General features: G+C 41.5%; 1 protein-coding gene across 1 annotated transcript; it reads left to right on the top strand.

Moving 5' to 3' along the window:
- Positions 1-707: 707 nt before the first annotated feature.
- Positions 708-22,665, top strand: LOC139266861 (G-protein coupled receptor family C group 6 member A-like). Its single transcript, XM_070884470.1, has 6 exons — positions 708-910; positions 7,376-7,679; positions 11,861-12,703; positions 13,579-13,782; positions 17,952-18,075; positions 21,584-22,665. The coding sequence occupies exons 1-6, from the start codon at positions 708-710 to the stop codon at positions 22,663-22,665; spliced, it is 2,760 nt and encodes a 919-aa protein (XP_070740571.1).
- The last annotated feature ends 410 nt before the right edge of the window (positions 22,666-23,075 follow it).

Here is a 23,075-nt window from a genome sequence, read left to right as displayed (position 1 = left end):
CGGATGGTTTTCCGCCATAAACGAGGAATACCACCGAAAAACGCAGCAGAAAGGCCGATGAAATTCCAGCCCTATGATTCTATAAATAAAAGTTGTTGTTGTTGTTGTTGTTGCCCAGAATTCCCCACTTTCCTTACCGAGACCCTGGAATCCCCTTCCCTACACTATCTGACTGCCGATGATGGCCAAGATCCAGAAGCCGGGAGCCACTTGCCGCCCACTTCCGGTCCGTTCCAGGTGGAAAGTAGACTAGTATGTTAAAGAGGCCCGGCAGTTAAAATCATATTGCAGAGGGCAGGCAAGAAACTAACTCAAGAACTGTCAGTTTCTCGCTGGCAGTTAAAATACCCCCGATGCTTACATAAATCTCACTTTTGGTGATAAAATCTCATTCAGACAAACTGATAAAATTGTCTATCTGTCAAGAATAAAACTAGCTACAACAAGATGTAAAGGAATTAAACTGTAATCTAACACCTGTGCAATGAGGATACAACAGTGCATTTATGATTGGTGCCAATAGTTTCTTGACAATCCAGGAACCTACCTTTAACACCAATGAGAGAAGCAGAAACTTTTAAACAAGGTGTGGCTGAATAGTTAAGACTCTGTTTTCTTGTGTAACCGGCAGATACCAGGAACTTGCCGACTGTGTAAAAACAGAAATCACAGCCTGAGCTAATCTGTCATTTGGAAACTATTTAGAAATGCTCAAAATCATGATTTTGTACAACGTGTTACTTGTACTGTGCACCTTATCTATCAATACGCTACATGCTTGTGAAATTCTTGAAGATTTTGACAACACCTGGGCTCCAGGAGATATCATCATTGGTGGTCTCTTCCCAGTACATGAAAAGATTGTAAATTTAGTGGACATCAAAAAACCAAAAGGCCAAAATTGTGAACGGTAAGTGACTGATTTAAAATATAACAAAAGGAAAGATATGTATTTTATGATAACTTAAGTCAGTGTAATTGATATAAAAAATTATTGTTCTATATTGAAAGTTTTCGTTAGCGATTAATACATTGACTTAAAGAAGTGAATTGACGTAAACTCATTAAGCTTTTCTATCTTACCAACATTGTTAAAATGCAGAAGGGGAGGGGAAATTCTTTTGCACATTATAAGGCACCCTGTAACACAACCAATCATTTTGTACCTTTTAAGGGCCCGAATTTGGTGAAGGCCCCCGCCCGCCCAAGTGCCGCCCAAACGACCGCCGATGGCCGCCGAGGTAGCTGACGGTACTTTCGGGGGTTTTTCATCAAAAATGTCCTTCATAATGGCGGCGGGCGGCAAATGAGGGACTTGCGCTGCCAATCTGGGCAGCAGCCGACGGGACCTCCCAAATTCGGCGGCAAAGGCGCTTGCCAGCCAAGTGCTGCCAAGGATAGAGTCGGGTCCAAAAGCATTAAAAAAAACATCAGAACACCTTCAGGAAGTCACTGTAAAGGAAATAATAAAAAAATGTTTACTCACCTTTTTTTTCAGCTCTTCATACCTTCCGTCGGGGACAAACCAGCCTCCTCACAGCAGTCCACCCCCGTTCTGACGCTGACTCCCGCCGACTCCCGCCTGCACCAATCTGGCATCTCGGCGGGCAGGAGTCCACTTACGCCACTCGGCCATCCGCTGACATCAGCAGGTGGTTCCTGATGGCTCTCCCCTCCCGCCCGCTCCAGACCAGATCAAAACTGGCACTGGGCGCAACCCGAGGAGGAATATTGGCGGGAGTGGGCGACAGTCAGCGGCAGTGGGCAGTGAGTGCATCAATTTCAGGCCCTAAGTTTCCGCAATCCTTTGTCTTAGCGCTTTTAGAAGCATAATAAAATAATACACTTAAATAATAACTAGAATCCTGATGCACTATTTCAAATTGTTCAAATAATTTTGCCTTATGATAGAAATGAAGATGCATCATGTTAAAAAAAATACAGGTCAATACCACTGAGAACCCCATTGGTGCTTGTGGGTTATTATTGGCTTAGATCTCCTTGGCAACACATAAGCGAACATACCGCATGTCTTTCATTGTTGTGATGCATATGATCCTGCAAGACATTTATATAATTAGATCCTTTAATAAGCAAGGTTAAGTTATTTGTTGGAACACCCATGGCTTGTGCCATAGAACAATAGGACACCAGCTTTTGTTTACCATTGCCCACATTGTGTTATTCTTTGTAGTGGTTTGATGCAACTAAGTGGCTTGCAAGGTCACTTCAGAGGGTAAATAAGAGTCAGTTACATTGACATGGGCATTTTTTGGCCTTATCACCCTTTGTGAACTTTCAATCTTTATTTTGAATGCAATTATTGCTACTTTAAAAATGTTAATCCTTCTCTTTGAATCCCTTCATGGCCTCACCCCTCCCGATCTCTGTAACCTCCTTCAGTCCTATAACCCTTCCAGATATCCGCATTCCTCCAATTTGGGTCACTTGCACATCCCTGATTTTAATCGCTCCAGCATTGGTGGCCGTGCCTTCAGTTGTCGAGGCCCAATGCTCTGGAATTCCCTGCATAAACCTCTCCGCCTTTCCACCTCTCTCCTCATTTAAGACGCTCCTTAAAACCTACCTCTTTGTCCAAGATTTTAGTCACCGATCCTAGTATCTCCTTATGTGGCTTGGTCGCAAAGTTTGTTTGATAATTGCTCCTGCGAAGCTTCTTCTGACATTTTATTATCTAAAGGTGTTATATAAATGCAAGGTATTATGGTGTTTATTCTGTGTAGAATAACATTTGGAGGAGGAGAAGCAGCAGCAGCAGCAACCTCAGCAGCCAGCAACAGCCTTTAAGAAGACAGTAGACAAGGGGGGCTACTCATAGGAGGCCATACCCAGCACCCAGGGTCTATAGGCCAAGAATGACCATTTTGGACCTATCTAAGGAGCAGTGCAGGATGAGGCTTCTCCAGGCAGGCTGTTAAAGACCTCTGCGGCCTCCTGGAACATGCTCTGCTGCCTCTTGTGCCATGGAGCCATGCTTTACCAATGTCTATCAAAGTCACCACAGCCCTTCATTTTTTCACTACTGGATACTTTCAGTCTGCATCAACCGCATATCACAGTCTGCAGTACAGAGCTGCATTAAGCAGGTCACTAATGCCCTGTTCACCAGGGATGACCAGTATATTACCTTCTCCATAGATCTCAGCGAGCTTGGGGAGGGTTGCAGCAACGATTGGCTTCCCTCGAGTACAGGGCGTATTAACTGCATACATGTTGTCATCAGGGCAATAGAAAAGGACACCACTTCATCAATGTACTGTCACCGACCGATCACAGGAACACCATCATGCAGGTCTGTGCATGAATACCCAGGGAGCTGCCACGATGCATTTATCCTGAGACATTCTACTCCAATATTCGACCCTGTGACAGGATGGCTGCTGGGGGACAAGGGATACCCCATGCACAACAACAACTTGCAGTTATAGAGCACCTTTAATATTGTAAACTGTCCCAAGGTGCTTCATAGGAGCATTATCAGACAAAATTTGACATCGAACCACGTAAGGAGATATTAGGACAGGTGACCAAAAGTTTGGTCAAATAGGTGGGTTTTAAGAAGAGCTTTAAAGAGGAAAGAGGTGGAGAATTGCAACGGTTCAATAAGGGAATTCTAAAGCTTAGAGCCTGGACAACATGGTTGCCAATGGTGGAACGAAGGAAAGTGGGATGCACAAGAGGCCAGAATTGGAGGAACGCAGAGATCTCGAAGGATTGTAGGGCTGGAGGAGATTATATAGGAGCAAAGCTGGTGAAATGCTACAGATCCAAATGTTTGGACACTTGAGGTGCTCGCACATGTAAGTCCCCAGCTGTAGACTGCTGCAGCTCAGTTGCTGATGAGACAGTTTGGTCCAGCTAATTTGCTGACACCATGGCAGATATTGATTCAGGGGTTAATGAAGGAGCAGAGGTGCTGACATCCTGAGAGAGGCCAACATGTACCGCTGCCATTACACCACTGCTACTTGCATGAAGTTAGGCCTCAGCACCTCCACTGATCGGTAGGAGAGCAGACTGCAGAAGATGGTGACTCCTTCACTCCTTTAAACTCCTGACTTGTCCCTTGTAGATGATGGAACGGCTTTGCGGAGTCAGGAGGTGAATCACTCGCTGCAGAATACCCAGCCTCTGACCTGCTCTTGTAGCTACAGTATTTATGTGGCTGGTCCAGTTAGGTTCTGGTCAATGGTAACCCCCAGGTTGTTGATGGTGGGGGATTCGATGATGGTAATCCCACTGAATATCAAGAGGAGGTGGTTAGACTTTCTCTTTTGGAGATGGTCATTGGCTGACAATTGTGTGGTGCAAATGTTCCTTGCCACTTAGCATCACAATCCTGAATGTTGTCAAGGTCTTGCTGCCTGCAGACATTATCTGAGGATGTGCGAATGGAACTGAAGAATGTGCAATCATCAGCAAACATCCCCACTTCCGATCTTATATTGGAAGGAAGGTCATTGCTAAAGTATCTGAAGATGACACTGAGAAAAGGACACTGCCCTGAGGAACTCCTGCAGCAATGTCCAGGGGTTGAGATGATTGGCCTTCAATAACCACATCCAGCTTCCTTTGTGCTAGGTATAATTCTAGCCAGTGGAGAGTTTTTTCCCTGATTCCCACTGAGTTCAATTTTACTCGGGTTCTTAGTGTCAGATTTGATCAAATGCTGCCTTGATGTCAAGGGTAGTCACTCTCACCTCAACTCTGGAATTCAGCTCTTTTGTCCATGTTTGGACCAAGGCTGTAATGAGGTCTTGAGCCAAGTGTTCCTAGCAGAACCCAAAGTGAGCATTAATGAGCAGGCCATTGGTGAGTATTGCCACTTGAAAGCACTGTTGACGAAACCTTCCATCACTTTGTTGATGATTGAGAGTAAGCTGGTGGGGCAGTAATTGGCGGATTGTAATTTTCCTGCTTTTTATGGGCAGGACATACCTGAGCAATTTTCCACTTTGTTTGGTAGATGCCAGTGTTGTCGCTCTACTGGAACAGCTTGGCTCGAGGCGTGGCTAGTTATGGAGCACAAGTCTTCAGCATTACAGCCGGGATGTTTTCGGGGCCCATAGGCTTTGCTATATCTAGTATGCTCAGCCATTTCTTGATATCATGTGGAGTTAATCAAATTGGCTGAAGACTGACTTCTGTGATGCCGGGTAGGGGTGCTCAGGAGGAGGTTGAGATGGATTATCCACTTGGCACTTCTGGCTGGTGTAGGTTGTCTTGTCTCTTGCAGTCAGGTGCTTGGATCCACCATCATTGAGGATGGAGATATTCATGGAGCCTCCTCCTCCCGTTAGTTATTTAAATGTCCACCACCATTCATGACTGGATATGGCAGGACTGCAGAGCCTTGATCTGATCCGTTGGTTGTGAGATCGCTTAGCTCTGTCTATAGCATTCTGTTTCCACTGTTCAGCCTGTGTTGTAGCTTCCCCAAGTTGGCACCTAATTTTCAGATACACCTGATGCTGCTCCTGGCATGCTCTTCTACACTCCTCATTGAACCAGGGTTGGTCCCCTGGCTTGATGGTAATGGCAGAATGAGGGATATGCCGGGCCATGAGGTTACAGATTGTGGTGGAATACAATTCTGCTGCTGCTGGTGGCCCACAGTGCCTCATGGATGCCCAGTTTTGAGCTGCCAGATTTGTTCTGAATCTATCCCATTTAACACAGTGGTAATGCCACACATGTTCAAGGTTGTTCTCAGTGTGAAGATGGGACTTGATCTCCACAAGGACTGTGTAGTGGTCCCTCCTACCAATACTGTCATGGACAGGTACATCTGTGACAGGCAGATGGAGTCCTCGCCAACAATTAGTATTATTACAGTTGAATTTTGATTGGTCAGGTTTCTGTCAGTAAGGTTAAGAAATCCTATAGAAAAAGGATAATACTTAACTTTTAGAAAAGCCCAGCATGATACTTAACTTTTCTTTTTGTTGCTGTTTGATATTTGATACATGGGGCATGCATTCTCTTGACAGCTTCAAGTAATACAAAATTTACAGAAAACTTATCATTTTTGTAAGTACTGCTGACTCCAGTAGATGCTGCTGCAATAGAACTTTCAATGTTTGAAGTGCCACATAACCCCAACCATTACACTGAATGTCCTGCAGAGTACTTATATGATCCTTAAAAATCACTCAAAATTATTTGCTGAAAAAAATGTTGACTTACCATTTTGTCTCCATTTCTGAAATTTCCAATGTCTGAAATAAGGGTTTTTTTTAAATCAAAAAATTACTTTTCACAATAACTTGATTAAATTTATCCATAGAATTGTCTTTTGTGTCCCTTATCCCTTCAGTAAATTTTTTACTTGAAGACCTGATTAGTAGCCAGGCGGAGTTACTGTGGGGTCAGAGGGGCACTCCTGTTCCTCTCAGTTCCTTCCTGCTGGTTAGCACTGTGTTGTGCTGCGTGAGTTCACCACATGGCGAGTGAAACGCTGGGGCATTCAAAAATCGAAAACAGGTCCTGCAAGATGAGCAGGATACTAATTTGAATAAATTATTCTGGCCTTTAAATATTCCCAATCTGCACTCCTGCTATCTTATCCAATATAGCGGGTGGTGCAGTTCTGGCCAGAAATGTGCGCATGCTTCCTGTCCACCACATTGGGAGGTTAATAGGCTAATTTCTAGGCCCATGAGTTCAAGCCCCACTCCAGAGACTTGAGCACGTAATCTAGGCTTTGTCCTCAATGTGGTACTGAGGGTGTGCTGCATTGTTGGCAGTGTCATCCTTTGAATGAAACATTAAACAAAGGCTTTGTCTGCCCTCTCGGGTGGACATAAAAGATCCAATGACACTAATTGATGAAGAACAGAAGAATCCTTCTGCTGTCCTGGCCAACGTTTATTCCTCAAACAACACCCAGAACCAGATCATAGAATCATAGAAAAATTCCGACACAGAAGGAGGTCATTCGGCCTGTCGTGCCCGTGCCGGTTGAAAAAGAGCTGCCCAGCCTAACCCTATCTTCCAGCACTAGGTCTGTAGCCCTGTAGATTACAGCTCTTTAAATGCTTCAAGATAATCTGATCATTTATTTAATTTCTGATTGTTTGCAAATTGGCTACTGCATTGCCTATTTTACAACAGTGACTACACTTCAAATGCACTTTGGGATGTCCTTGGGCTATGAAAAGTGCTGTATAAATGGAAGTTCTTTCTTTTTAGTAGCAACAGTAGTAGAATAATAACAATAATAGTAAACATAATAATAATTATTACAATAATAATATTAATATTGATCATAATAATTGTAATACTGTACATCCAATGTTCATCTGTTTATAATTTACCATTCTTATTTCTATTTCTGTTACTCTCTGATGTTCAGGTTTGACGTGCGAGGTTTACTAAAAGTTCTCGCCATGATCTACTCCATAGAAATGGTAAACAATTCGACTCTATTACCTGGAATCAAACTGGGATATGAACTATATGACACTTGTTCGGAGCCGACAACGGCACTGAGAGCGAGCTTGAGGTTCCTTTCTAAATCCAACTCTTCAGACAACTGTGTTGAAGTTCGGTGTAATTATACGGATTATTTGCCAAAAGTAAGGGCAGTTATAGGACCTGCTTACTCAGAAGTCAGCATTGCAGTTGCAAGGTTGTTAAACATACATCTTATGCCTCAGGTAACTAAGCTTTCTTCATTGGATGTGGACATTTTTCTTTTGTCTGTCTAATTATTTTAGTATTTATCCTGCTTATCATCTCATATAGTCTTGCATTATTCTCCTTATATGTGTTTTATAGGGTAATACACAGCTAGAATTGTGTAACAATGAGGTAACACATTCGAGAGTTCAGAGGACATAAGAAAATAAACATTTAGGAAAAGGAAAAGGCCATTTGTCCAATAAACCTGCCCTTTTTTTTGATTGATTGCAACCCTATCAAACCACCATACCCCTCAATGCCTTCTCTTTTCAGAAACACATCTATTTGGCTAGAAAATCGATTTATACTATCCACTAAAGTTACATTCAATGATAACTTATTCCAAAGCCATTTTTTTTCTCTCCATTTTTCCTTCCCCTCCTAAAAGTGCTAAATATTGTTAGTACAAATATTAGCAGTTCTATCGTATGTTACTGCCTATTGCATTACTCCTGCAAGTATTATTCTGGACTTAGCTTTAGGAAATGAAGCTGGGCAGGTGGAAGGGGTATTAGTGGGAGAGTGTTTTGGTGGTAGTGATCATACCTCAATTAGATTCAGTGTAGTTATGGAAAAGGACAAAGCTAGACCTGGAATAAAAGTTCTCAATTGGGGAAAAGTCAATTTTACGAAGTTAAGATGTGATTTAGCAAAAGTGGACTGGAAAGAGCTACTTTGAAGCTAAATTGGTGTCAGAGCAGTGAGAAGCATTCAAGGAGGAGACAGAGAGGGTTCAGAGCAAATATGTTTCCACAAAGAAAAAGGACAGATCTCCCAAAACTAGAGCTCCCGGATGTCAAGTAGCATACAGGGTAGAATAGAAACATCGAAAATAGGTGCAGGAGGAGGCCATTCGGTCCTTCGAGCCTGCACCACCATTCATAGAAACATGGAAACATGGAAAATAGGTGCAGGAATAGGCTATTTGGCCCTTCGAACCTGAACCACCATTCAATAAGATTATGGCTGAACATTCACCTCAGTACCCCTTTCCTCCTTTCCCTCCATACCCTTTGATCCCTTGAGCCATAAGGGCCATGTCTAACTCCCTCTTAAATATATCTAATGAACTGGCATCAACAATTCTCTGGGGCAGAGAATTCCACAGGTTAACAACTCACTGAGTGAAAAAGTTTCTCCTCATCTCAGTCCTAAATGGCTTACCCCTTATCCTTAGACTGTGTCCCCTGGTTCTGGACTTCCCCAACATCGGAACATTCTTCCTGCATCAAACCTGTCCAGTCCCGTCAGAATGTTATATGTTTCTATGAGATTCCCTCTCATCCTTCTAAACTCCAGTGAATACAGGCCCAGTCGATCCAGTCTCTCCTCATATGTTAGTCCTGCCATCCCGGGAATCAGTCTGGCGAACCTTCGCTGCACTCACTCAATAGCAAGAAAGTCCTCCCTCAGATTAGGAGACCAAAACTGAACACAATATTCCAGGTGAGGCCTCACCAAGGCCCTGTACAACTGCAGTAAGACCTCCCTGCTCCTATACTCAAATCCCCTAGCTATGAAGGCCAACATATCATTTGCTTTCTTCAGCACCTGCTGTACCTGCATGCCAACTTTCAATGACTGATGTACCATGACACCCAGGTCTCGTTGCACCTCCCCTTTTCCTAATCTGCCACCATTTAGATAATATTCTGCCTTCATGTTTTTGCCATCAAAGTGGATAACCTCACATTTATCCACATTATACTGCATCTGCCATGCATTTGCCCACTCACCTAACCTGTTAAAGTCACCCTGTAGTCTCTTAGCATCCTCCTCATAGCTCACACCGCCACCCAGCTTAGTGTCATCTGCAAACTTGGAGATATTACACTCAATTCCTTCATCTAATTCATTGATGTATATTGTAACTAGCTGGGGTCCCAGCACTGAGCCCTGAGGCGCCCCACTAGTTATTGTCTGCCATTCTGAAAAGGACCCATTCATCCTGACTCTCTGCTTCCTGTCTGCCAACCAGTTCTCTATCCATGTCAGTACATTACCCCCAATACCATGTGCTTTAATTTTGCACACCAATCTCTCGTGTGGGACCTTGTCAAAAGCCTTCTGAAAGTCCAAATACACCACATCCACTGGTTCTCCCCTGTCCACTTTATTAATTACATCCTCAAAAAATTCCAGAAGATTTGGCAAGCATGATTTCCCTTTCATAAATCCATGCTGACTTGGACGATCCTGTCACTGCTTTCCAAATGCGCTGCTATTTCATTTTTAATAATTGATTCCAACATGTTCCCACTGCTGATTTGAGGCTAACCAGTCTATAATTACCCGTTTTCTCTCCCCCTCCTTTTTTAAAAAGTGGTGTTACATTAGTTACCCTCTAGTCCATAGAAACTGATCCAGAGTCGATAGACTGTTGGAAAATGATCACCATTGCGTCCACTATTTCTAAGGCCACTTTCTTAAGTACTCTGGGATGCAGACTATCAGGCCCCGAGCATTTGCCGGCCTTCAATCCCATCAATTTCCCTAACACAATTTCCTGCCTAATAAGGATTTCCTTCAATTCCTCCTTCTCACTAGATCCTCGGTCCCTTAGTATTTCCCAAAGGTTATTTGTGTCTTCCTTCGTGAAGACAGAACCAAAGTATTTGTTCAACTGGTCTGCCATTTCTTTGTTCCCCAATATAAATTCACCTCAATCTGACTGCAAAGGACCTACGTTTGTCTTCACTAATCTTTTTCTCTTCACATATCTATAGAAGTTTTTGCAGTCAGTTTTTATGTTCCCAGCAAGCTTCCTCTCATACTCTATTTCCCCCTCCAAATTAAATACTTTGTCCTCCTCTGCTGGATTCTAAAGTTGCCGCAGTCGGACTTGTCCCCTTTTTAAAAAATGGTTAAGATTACTGCATCTCTGAGATCTCCTGGCATGCTCTCCTCCTTCCAGATGAGAGAGATGAGGTCATGCATCCATGCCTGTTGTGCCTCTCCGCCATACTTTGGTGCCTCAGCGGGGATTCCATCCGCTCCCAATGCCTTGTTGTTCTTGAGCTGGCGGATGGCCTTTTCTACCTCATGCAGGGCTGGGGTTTTGCTGAGATGGCAGCGGGTAGCACGCTGCGGGATGGAGTCGAGGACACTTGAATCAAAGGCAGAGTCTCGGTTAAGGAGATCTTCGAAGTGTTCCTTCAAGGACTGCCTCGGTGCCCTTGATGAGCGTCTACCCGTTCTTGGCCAGCAGTCGAGTGGGGCATTGGGTGCTTGGGCCGTAACCTACATGACTAGGAATCAAGAGCGAGAAAATGGGATTAGGCTGGATAGCTCTGGATAGTTGGCACAGACAGGATGGGCCAAATGGCCTCCTTCTTTGCCATAAACCTCTTTGATACATAATATATACAGAGTTGTTTTCAGTTTTATAAAAATGTGCAATCGAGTTTTATAGCAGAAACACGCAATTTTTGGTGGCTCAAACTTCAATACTACTTATCATGAGTCATAATGCAGTGAGATGGATTTTTATTTCACTGAATGCTGCTTGGAAAAATCATACCTTGTATGTTATCTATAATTTAAAATCTTCTGACTCGGTCACATCCCAATGCAGGACTTACGACCTGCAGACTTGAATTATAACGTGCATTGGTAAGCTACCAAGAATTTGCCCTTGTAAAAATTGATTGTGCCCTTTTACACTGGCTTGGCCAATATACCATATTTAATGGTAGCTTCTTTTTTATTTGAAGCACTGTGGGCACCATCCTATTCTTTTGTGTGTCAGCATAATCTCAGAATCAACAGTAATGAGATCATGCTGTGTTGCTTTTTTGGAAAGTTCACCCCTATATGTCAATGCCAGACAAAATAAATCTTTTCATTTAGCTCACTCAGATAATACTGACCATGCTGATATGCTTTATATTTCCATATCCTTCAAATTATATTTTATAACATTTAGCATTAGCAATTTACAAAATCATCATATTCATAGTTATTGAGAAAAAAAGACTGATACAGGTAGTTGCTAAAAGTTATTTACACTCAAAAATAGTTAATGCCACTTCATGTGGCCTTATATTGCTGCAAAACTTGAATAAAACTTTTGACTAATAATCTTGAATTATGGAGCATACCAGAAATGCTGACTTCAGAAATAAAACTTACCTTCGGAACTTTAAATCTTTTACAGATCAGCTACTCATCTTCTGCTGAAATTCTCAGTGACAAGTCTCGATTTCCTGCATTTTTGAGAACTATTCCTAATGACGGCTATCAGACCAAAGCCATGGCCAAGCTGGTTCAAAGTTTCCAGTGGAACTGGGTGGGAACTATTGCAAGTGATGATGATTACAGCAGATCTGGAATAGCTAACTTCATTTTACAAGCAGAAAGCATGGGTATATGCATCAGTTTTAAAGAAGTTATTCCACGTTATTCATCTGATCAAATAACTAAAACCAGAATAGAAGAAATAGCAAAAACTGTCATGAACCGAACAAAAGTGAACGTCATTGTTATTTTTGGAAAATCCTCTCATATCATTGAACTATTTAAAATATTGAGTACTCACAAAATCAGAAAAGTTTGGATTGCTAGTGACAGCTGGTCAACTAACAATAATATTACTCGCTTCGAGAACATTCACAACATTGGCCATATTATTGGATTTACATTTAAGAGTGGAAATCTTTCCAAGTTTCAAAGCTATCTGAAAACATTACCAGTTAATTCTACAAATGTTAACCCATTTTTAACAGAGTATTACAGGCTTTGCACCCTTTGTGTAAATGTTCAAAATGATGCTCTAGGGGCTTGTATTTCAAACCAAACACATTTTTTGGTGGTTAATGAACATGCAATCAGTGCCATGGAAGTACAATACCGGGATGATGATTTTCTGGTGAATAATATTGAACCAGGTGTTATTTCCAGCATACAATGGTCAGTGACTGCTGTTGCACATGCTCTTCGAAATCTACTAAAATGTAAAGAAGGAATTTGCCGGAAATCATTTGATATTGCACCTTGGAAGGTAAGCTTTTCTCCTACAGCACAAACAATGAATGACATAATCCCACTCGCAGGTTAACCACATACTACACATACAGCCTCCATGTAGTTCCTTAATATATTTGTATATTGAACTCTTCCTATAAAGTGTATGGTGCCTTGCAGCCCTCTTCTATCTGATGTGGGCAGATTATTAGCAATGTCTGCACTGAGTAATAAAATCAATGTTAAATGTTTAATAACCTTTCCCGCTATAGGTGTATGGACCAGTGTGACAATGAGATCACGTATGAGTGGCTCTATCGGAATAGTCCCTGGACTAAGTTGTTACTGGGATTTGCCTCAGCTATCACCTGGGTCCTTCTGTAGTCTTCTGAGATTTTCCAGGCTATTTATGTTTAAACAAAATGGTCTGGTTCGAATTAAGTTTAATTCTCCATGAAAAGAGAGAATATTTGAATGTGTAACCCAGTTAATTTACTCCCTTAACATTTCCAATAAAGATCAGTTACTGTTCATGCTGATGGTAAAAGCAAGGTCATCAGCAAACAGGAAAATTAAGTTGGTAGGTTTACTGATTTCTCTTATGAATTCAGATTCTCTAACCTGAGTCTCATTTGATTTTAATTGTTTTCTATCTAATCCATAGTTTACTTGCACATGTCCTAGAAAGGAAATAGGTGAACATAAATAAAAACTATTTAATGAGTGAATGGCTTCAAAGAATTGTTTAGAACTTTCACAATGACATTTCACAATCTTGATATATAGGCTAAAAGTTGTAGTAGTAATACCCTGTAATCCAATGTTAATTCATATTATTAGAACCTGATATTAAGTTTTGTGTTATTATCTTCAATAAATTGTATTTTATTTATTACTCAAATTTTCTTGCAGTTGTTGGAAGAACTGAAGAATGTGAACTTCACTGATGAAGGCACAAAATTCCAATTTGATTCTTCAGGAGATTTTAACTCTGGATATGATATCCTCATGTGGAAATTAGTCAATGGCAAGATGGAATTTAATCACACAGTGGCTGAATACGATATAAGGGAGAATAAATTTATAATTAAGGATTTGAGGTTTAATGAATTAAAGGTAATTTTGTATAGTATTAATAATTTTTAACTTTTACATTTTAGAGTTAAGCATAGAGCTGAGAAATTATGGTTAATATTACCAGACATATGCTTGACACATTTATATGGCTTTCCTTTGACTCCAATTGTAACAGATGCATTAATGCGTTTGTTAACATAGTGAATAGACGAATGTCATATCTCCATCTCAATTCACCTTGCCCCCCTCTCTCCTCCAAATTCACTGCCCTCTTGTTCTCCCTAAACTTCTCCCTCTATATAAACTCTCCTTCCCGAATTTATGGTCAATCCCTTGACCTTGCCATCTCCCATGGTTTCTCTACCACCATGGTCTCAATTACAGACAAGGCCATCTTTCTTATTTCCCACACCACCCACATCTCTCTACCTCCTTCCAGCCCCATTTCTTTCTATGTTCACCTCTGGAAAAAGTCTTGCCCAAGTACTTTGAAACTTCCAACTGCCTAGCCTTTAGCTCAACATCTACCACAATTTGCTCAACAATTCCTTCATCTCCACCTTTGATGCCTTTGTCATCAGATAGTTTTTATCTCGCCCATCCTTTTCAGTCCTCCAGGTATGGCCCCAATTTTGCTCCCTCAAGTCCAAGGAATGCATACTTGAGTGAATCTGGCAGACAATTGGTTTATATATCTATCACCAGATCTTGTTGCACTATCAGACATCACTCTTCTCTGCAAAACTGCCATTACTCCAGCATAATCCTGGAGAGCAAAGATAATCTCCAACTTCTTTTCTCCACCACCAACTGTCTCCTTAAACCCCTCTCCCCTGCACCTTCCACTTTCACTTCTAATAACAAGTCCACCAAATTTGGGCCCAAGTTTGTCCATTAAGGTAAATTTATTTTTAGCCCTGTGAAAACATATTGGGGCAGAAATCCTGGTTTCCCCGGGTCCGTACGGAGTGTGTACGGACCCGGGAAGGCATCGCAAAAGTCGGTTTTCGGCTCACGATGCGCATGTGTTGAAAACCAGCTTTTCCGATCTGTCAAGGCTTGACAGATCCTCCATATCCCCACAGCCAGGACATTCGCATGGGCAAGATTGTGGTATTTGCCCAACACATGCCCAATGAATGCAATTCAAACTTTTACACCTGGTAAAAGCAGAAGCATAGCTTACTTTTACCAGTGTTTTAAAACATATAAAAAATAAATTTAATCATTCATTTTTGTATTAAAAACTCTGTCCATTAAGGTAAGTTTGTTTATAACATTATTAAAACATATTAAAAAATATATATTTAATTACATTTAATTTCAATTAATGTTAAATATATGAGGTATTTTATTAATTTATTGTGCTGTGTTTCGGTGTTTTAAGGGGTTATTCTCATTGACAGTAATGGGAATTTGCACAAACAGAGTTCCCATTTTTATCAATGAGCATACTGCATAGTGATTGGTGGCCCACGTGACTCCAGTTTGTACGTACGTACCTGAACGACATCTTCCCATACGCTGCGCAGTGAATCTAAGCCTCCGACCGGGATTGTAGGTTGCTCCGGGTCCACCAGGTACTTTCGTAGATTTTTTTCCGGTCAGAGGCATTCGTACGAAGAAAGCCTCCGACCGAAATTTTCCCACCATTCGAAAAAAATTCAAAAAAATTAATTCAAAAAAATAAATATTTAATTAAATTGCATTTTAGTTAATGTTAAATATGTATTGTGTTTTTTTAATTTATTGTGTTTGTGTGTTTTGGGGGGTATTCCCATATATACTTATTGCAGCTTCATAGAGATGGTACTCACCATAAGTATGAGTGGGGATTCCCCCTACTTTCATTGGTTGGGCCAGCCCACGTGATCCCAGGGGTGCTTGCGAAGCACCTACGCTCCTGGGATACGTGGGCCTATGCGTAGAGGCCCAGGACTACAAGTCGCCGAACCACCCAGATCAGCAGATAAGTTCGTAGATTGTTTTCTGGTTGGAAGCCTCTGACCACAAAATGTGGGCCAACGTTTTGGGTGCAGCCCCTTTCTGCAGACTGAAACATAAGAAACAGACAGCCATATTAATACAATCAGAGAGAAACACAGATAACAATCAGGGCCGGTATGTCAGAAGATTAAAAAACAAAGGATGTGTAAAGTTAAAGAAGCTGGGGTTGTTCTTTTTGGAGCAGAGAAGCTTAAGGGGAGATTCAATGGAGGTTTTCAAAATTATGAGGGATTTTGATTGAGTAAATAAGGAGAAAGCATTTTCGCTGACGAGTGGGCCAATAACTAAAGGCCATAGATGCAAAGGCTAGTGTGATAGAATGTGAAGACCATGAGTGATGGGTCCATATGTTAACTTGTCTGTTCTCTCCACAGATGGTAACTGATCAGCATTGTGCTTCCAGCATTTTCTGTTTGTATCACAGATTAATTATGCATTACTTTATGACATCTAGTGGTGTAGGCAATGAAAACGCTCCTGTCACATTTTTAGTTGTGAGTTACCCTTTTGGATATATTTGATCAATGATCACAGATGGTACCACGACAAGGAGAGTTTCTTGTGAAGAAACAGAACTGCCGTTCAACCTTATAAAACTGCATTTACAGCCAGTCTACTGACAGAACTGTGCAGATAATTAAATCAGTAATGAAATGAAATGGTAATAAAAACTGTACTTGTACCACTCTCTCATTGATCTTTAGTTAAAAAATATGATCACAATTCAATAATATTCTATGACAAAGAAAACATCTCAACAAAATAACAATAGTTCAAATAGATTATTTACCTTTAAAGAAAACTTATGTTAGAATTTGCTAAATGAATGAGAAAAAAAATTCCTTCTCTACTGGCTATGAAGCACACAAGCTAAATATGCCTTGCAGTCTGTACAGAAAATTTGCAACACCTTACTTGAAAATTTAAGCTCTGAGTGGTCTGTAATTTCTATTGAAAAAACAAAAACTACCCAATGTATCCCAGGATGTTGCTCTGAGTTTGATGATTGAATTCATTCTCTTAGGGTAACTGATTCTGACATTCAGCAGCACAGTCCTTGATCTTCAAATTCTTATTAGATATGTAAGGTGATAACTTTTAACTTCAGCGGGGGCCGGAAAACTGGCAGTATCAGACTGGCCGTCCATTACACACGGCGCTCGATTCTCTTTCCTGTTGTCTTCAATGGGAAGAACGCCAGTTTTCCACCCCCGCTGAAGTTAAAACTTGCCCCGTACCAAAATCAGCAATCCATTGAACAAAAAGCAAAATACTGCAGATGCTGGATATCTGAACAAAAACCACAAAATTCAGGAAACATCAAGCAGCCTCTGTGGGGAAAACAAACACATTAGTGTTTCAGGTCTGAGAATTGAAAGCCATTACAGACAAACAGAATGTAAAAGGAACAAGAGGAAGAAATGGGATAAAACACACAAACACACACAGGAATAGAAATTAAATGATTGATAAAGTGTTTAAGTGGAGGTCAGGAGAGGGTTAAATGTCAGGCGATATTTGCATAAAACAATAGGAGGCGTAATGAGAGAAATCAATGAATACGACATAAATGGAGTATAACAATCCCTTGCCCCCTTAAAATAAATATAATTTCCTTATTGTCTATATTCATCAAATTTCCACCAGGAAATATGTATAGCTATTAGGTTATATACAATAATTCTTAACATTTCCAAGTGATTAGCCCTAGCATTGGCTGAAAGACAAGTAAGTATGTCAATTACCTAAACTGATTGGGTTATTTACGAATGACTAAATAATGATAAAAAAATTACACTAGTTCTTATTAAACTGATACAATAACCAATCATTTTGATTTATATTTGTGAACGTAGGTTCATAAGTAATTTGTTCAAGAATGCTCACAAATGTTTAAAACACGCAAGTTACCATTTTTCAATCAGAGTACAATATTTTTTTTTCATTCGTTGAAACTTTTCATCAGTTTGGAAATATTCCTTTTTGAAAACTTTGCTTTGGATAACTAACTTGGCCGCAGTACTATTCCAAGCTGCACTTGCTACAACCACAAAAAGCAGCCTCTGTTTAGTTTTAAAATTATAATTAACTAGTATATTATCAAACCTAGCTGATGGTATAATTAGAGATTACATTTTGTGATTATAGTGCTTTCTAGGTCTTTCCAACATTTCTAAATATTGTTTTCATTTTCTTAAAAGGGTATGGCATCTATCTGCTCAAACCACTGTCAACCAGGACAAATAAAGCTGTCATCTGAAGGCCAACACACATGTTGCTATGATTGTGTAAATTGCAGCTTGAATACATTCTCCAAAACAATTGGTAGGTGGTAAATTATTGTCTACATCATCTATTGTACAATAATGTGTTACGCCATATATATGAAATATGATTGGTATAAAGGAGGAGATAGTGGTGCCGAAATTCAGCCATGCCAGAAACCTGGCACACCGACAATTTCTTACCTGGTTTTACCGCTGCATGGGAAAAGGTCACCTCCTGACCGATATTCAGGTCTTTGTCGTTTTTTTTCGACAAGATCGGAAGTTGGTCATAATGGGGGCGGAGATGTGGCGGTAAGTCCTGGTGAGGGGTGGAGGTTGGGGTGGGACCACGTCTCCACCGCTGTCACTCAGCAGCGGAGCAGTGGTGACATCACTGCGTGTGTGTGGCAGCACGTCTCTCCCCTCATTTAAAGGGAGAGAATCGGCGATTCTGTAAGTTCGGCCACTGGGCCACCAGGGATGGTTTTGGCTGGGCCAGCACAACCCAAGAGGAGGTGCCAGGCTGCCTGCTGGTGGCCTGGCCGAACCCAGGGCAATACTTATCCGGCCGATCAGGAAGTCGGTCGGCAAAAATAAAAACATGGCGGCCATGGCAGTGCGCCCTCCTCTTGGCTCACAGGCAAGAAACCAGGTGCACTGACAGAAAAACCAGGAGGGGGACCATGCGATGGAGCAAAGAATTTTAAAGATAAATTTGGGGCGGAGTGTGCTGGAGATGCGGGGTTGTAGCGGACGGCAGCAGCGGGGCGGAAGTGGAGACAGACCGAAAAATCCCTGAGCAATGGACTGCAATGCGGTGGCCACTTGATTCCACCGCATGGCCGCCACAAAACGGCGGTAACAGGCCTTTAATTTCAGCCCCAGTATCTTTGCATGATTAGGCTTCTAATGATGAATGGAGTGGGAACAATGGGTTAGTAATGTCTTCCCAGAAAATTCTTCCACCTCTACAGACACAGCCACAGTGAAGTACTATATCTCAACAGAATTTTTGAAAAGAAAACAATCCTAACAGCATCCATGCCCTGGAATTTGTGACATGAAAACATTCACCATTCATTTCACGCATCTCACAATAGTACACTTTACTCTGAGTTATTCTGACCAATTTTCTCCCCTCCTTCTCGCCTCACTGAAGTACAGATGTACAATTGCCAGGTGCCCTCAATATCTTGCTCAAGTGGGCATTACTCATGTGAGACTTGACATTGTCTGCAGGCACAATATTCGCCAAGGAAGGCATCAAAGCCAACGTTATCCAGTTTTGCTTGTAATTCACGCAAACACACTCAGTTGTTTCCCAGAAAGTTCGCTGAACAATAATTAGGTGCAAAAATCTGGCCTACTTCCCTTGCCTAATGTAGCGAAACTGAGGCCAACTATAGCAGTCCTACCACCATTGTGGCTACGATCATCTAAGTCATCAGAGATTGGGGATGGAATCTGGGACCATTTTGGCCTGTATGGTTCAACTAATCACTAGACAAATTCACTCAGCCATGTCGATGGGCTACAGTAAATCTGAAATAAGAGTAGGCTTAAAAACGGGTCCTTTTCAGAATGGCAGGCAGCGACTAGTGGAGTGCCGCAGGGCTCAGTGCTGGGACCCCAGCTCTTTACAATATACATTAATGATTTAGATGAAGGAATTGAGTGTAATATCTCCAAGTTTGCAGATGACACTAAACTGGGTGGCGGTGTGAGCTGTGAGGGGGACAGTAAGAGGCTGCAGGGTGACTTAGACAGGTTAGGTGAGTGGGCAAATGCATGGCAGATGCAGTATAATGTGGATAAATGTGAGGTTATCCATTTTGGGAGCAAAAATGCGAAGACAGAATATTATCTGAATGGCAGCAGATTAGGAAAAGGAGTGGTGCAACAAGACCAGAGTTTCATGGTTCATCAGTCATTGAAAGTTGGCATACAGGTACAGCAGGCGGTGAAGAAGACAAATGGTATGTTGGTCTTCATAGCTAGGGGATTTGAGTATAGGAGCAGGGCGGTCTTACTGCAGTTGTACAGGGCCTTGGTGAGGCCTCACCTGGAATATTGTGTTCAGTTTTGGTCTCCTAATCTGAGGAAGGATGTTCTTGCTATTGAGGGAGTGCAGCGGAGGTTCACCGGACTGAATCCTGGGGTGGCTGAACTGACATATGAGGAGAGACTGGATTCACTGGGCCTTTATACGTTGGAGTTTAGAAGAATGAAAGGGGATCTCACAGAATCATATAAGATTCTGACGGGACGGGACGGGTTAGATGCGGGTAGAATGTTCCTGATGTTGGGGAAGTCCAGAAGCAGGAGACACAGTCTTAGAATAAGGGGTAGGCCATTTAGGACTGAGATGAGGAGAAACTTCTTCACTCAGAGAGTTGTTAACCTGTGGAATTCCCTTCTGCAGAGAGTTGTTGATGCCAGTTCATTGGATATATTCAAGAGGGAGTTAGATATGGCCCTTACAGTTAGAGCGATCAAGGGGTATGGAGAGAAAGCAGGAAAGGGTTACTGAGGTGAATGATCAGCCATGATCTTATTGAATGGTGGTGCAGGCTCGAAGGGCCGAATGGCCTACTCCTGCACCTATTTTCTATGTTTCTATGTTTCTATGGAGATGTTAAGAGAACTGACCAGCAGCCTAATCAAGGAAGTAGGTTTCAAGGAGTGTATTAAAAGAGACAGAGAAGAGAAGCAGATAGGTTTAGAGAGTGAATTCCAGAGCTCAGGACCCAGGCAGCTGAAGGCACGGTCACCAATGGTGGAGTGATGTAAATCAGGGATGCACAAGAGACCAGAACTGGTCGAGCACAGAGAACTCAGTGCCAACCTAGAGTCTCAAGTCTTTGGAGTGGGGCCTGAACCTACAACCTTCTAACTCAGAGGCAAGAGTGAGCCAAGGCTGACTCAGTCTCATTTCCCCCCAGTCCATGCAGCCACTCCCCTCCCCTGCTCTGCTTGAAGCTGGAACTCTCCTCTCTCTCCCCCAGTCTACCCTGGCACTATTTGCTCTGTGCAAATTACCCTGGAATATTTTGTTCAGTTTTGGTCTCCTAATCTGAGGAAGGACGTTCTTGCTATTGAGGGAGTGCAGCGAAGGTTCACCAAACTGATTCCCGGGATGGCAGGACTGACATATGAGGAGAGACTGGATCAACTAGGCCTTTATACATTGGAGTTTAGAAGGATGAGAGGGGATCTCATAGAAACGTATAAAATTCTGAAGGGACGGAACAGGTTAGATGCGGGTAGAATGTTCCCGATGTTGGGGAAGTCCAGAACCAGGGGACATAGTCTTAGGATAAAGGATAGACCATTTAGGACTGAGATGAGGAGAAACATCTTCACTCAGAGAGTTGTTAACCTGTGGAATTCCCTACCGCAGAGAGTTGTTGATGCCAGTTCATTGGATATATTCAAGAGGAAAAAAACATAGAAAATAGGTGCAGGAGTAGGCCATTCGGCCCTTCTAGCCTGCACCGCCAGATATAAGTTAGATATAATTTGATATGTTAATTTTTTTAAATCATTTTTGATCTTCTTCATTTCAGATGCACAGCAATGTTTTCATTGCTCAGAAGATGAGTGGGCTCCGACAGGAAGTGTTGTATGCAACAAAAAAAAAATTGTATTTCTTGACTGGAGTAATGGATTTTCTATCGTATTGTTAATTTTTGCAGCCTTTGGAATTGTTTTAATCATTGTAATAGTTGTTATTTTTATCAAGAATGTCAACACACCAGCTGTTAAATCGAATGGTGGCAACATGTCCTTCATAATGCTCATCTCTTTGTTGCTCGGTTTTGCAAGTGTCGGCTGTTTTCTCGGAAAACCGAACGACTCTACTTGCAAAATCAGGCAATGTTTATTTGGCATCAGCTTTACTCTTTCTGTTTCATGTGCTCTGACAAAATCACTTAAAATACTAGTAGCATTCAACTTCAACCCAGCTAATCAAAAGCATTTGAAGAACCTGTACAATCCCTGGCTCATCAATGGTGTCTGTACTGGATGCCAGATTATCATTTGCACAACATGGTTGGTTTTTAATGGCCCCAGAGCTCAAACAGATACCAAGAGATTGCCAAGGGAAATTGTGCTGGAATGTAATGAGGGTTCTTCTGTAGCATTTGCTGTTATGTTGGGGTATATAGCATTCCTCGCACTGATTTGTTTTATATTTGCCTTTAAAGGTAGAAAGTTGCCAGAAGGCTACAATGAGGCTAAGTTTATCACATTTAGCATGTTGATTTACTTCATTTCATGGATTACCTTTGTCCCTGTCTATGTAACCACTCGTGGCAAGTATCTCCCAGCAGTGGAAGTGGTTACAATTTTATCTTCAACCTATGGGATATTATGCTGCCAGTTTTTCCCAAAGTGTTATATAATTCTATTTAAGAAAGAATATAACACTACCACTTCATTTTTGAAAAATCTGTTTGAATATTCACTGAAAAGCACAAACAATCTTACAAAGAGACAAACTTTTCCAAACGCCTCAATACATTCCAATTCTTGCAAGCCCATCAAAAGTAACAACTGTCATATGTCAGAAAACATAAATTCTAATTCTTTTGTACAAAACAACAGAATCACTAGGGTTTCAAGGAAGAGACATTCTAGTTGGTAAATGTTTAATTGGCAAAAATGATTTATATTCAGAATATTTACTTCACCTTGAGGCTGTCTTAGGTTTGAGTCCACATTATGTTCAGTCAATCCTTCCCACTATAGCGTTAATGCACTTTGTCATTTTTCAGCCTTGGTTGCTAAATGTGATGGCTCACAGTAACAACATTTGTGATAGGACAGAGACTGATATATCATCCATATTTTCTTCCTCCTATTTCCCCACACCGCAAATATAATACGTTGGTTGAAGATGAAGGAGCATTGTTATTGAAAGAAACACATGAGTCATTCATTAGCCCACATTCTTGTCCTCCCTGATGAAGAGGATTGCATGCAATTAAAGATCGTGAATGGAGGAGGGAATGAATGTGATATCATTTGGTTTTTGCTACCTTTCTGGATAAGATT

The sequence above is a fragment of the Pristiophorus japonicus genome, chromosome 7, assembly GCF_044704955.1.
Source record: "Pristiophorus japonicus isolate sPriJap1 chromosome 7, sPriJap1.hap1, whole genome shotgun sequence".
Classification (NCBI taxonomy): Eukaryota; Metazoa; Chordata; class Chondrichthyes; family Pristiophoridae; genus Pristiophorus; species Pristiophorus japonicus.
The sequence above is the reverse complement of the archived record's forward strand: the minus strand, read 5'-3'. Positions and strand labels throughout refer to the sequence as shown.

Excerpts from the sequence above, each read along its gene's own strand:
- LOC139266861 (XM_070884470.1), top strand. The coding sequence starts at position 708 with ATGCTCAAAATCATGATTTTGTACAACGTGTTACTTGTACTGTGCACC. Across the intron at positions 7,680-11,860 it reads ACATACATCTTATGCCTCAG|ATCAGCTACTCATCTTCTGC; the intron begins GTAACTAAGCTT and ends AATCTTTTACAG. Across the intron at positions 18,076-21,583 it reads TACATTCTCCAAAACAATTG|ATGCACAGCAATGTTTTCAT; the intron begins GTAGGTGGTAAA and ends TCTTCATTTCAG.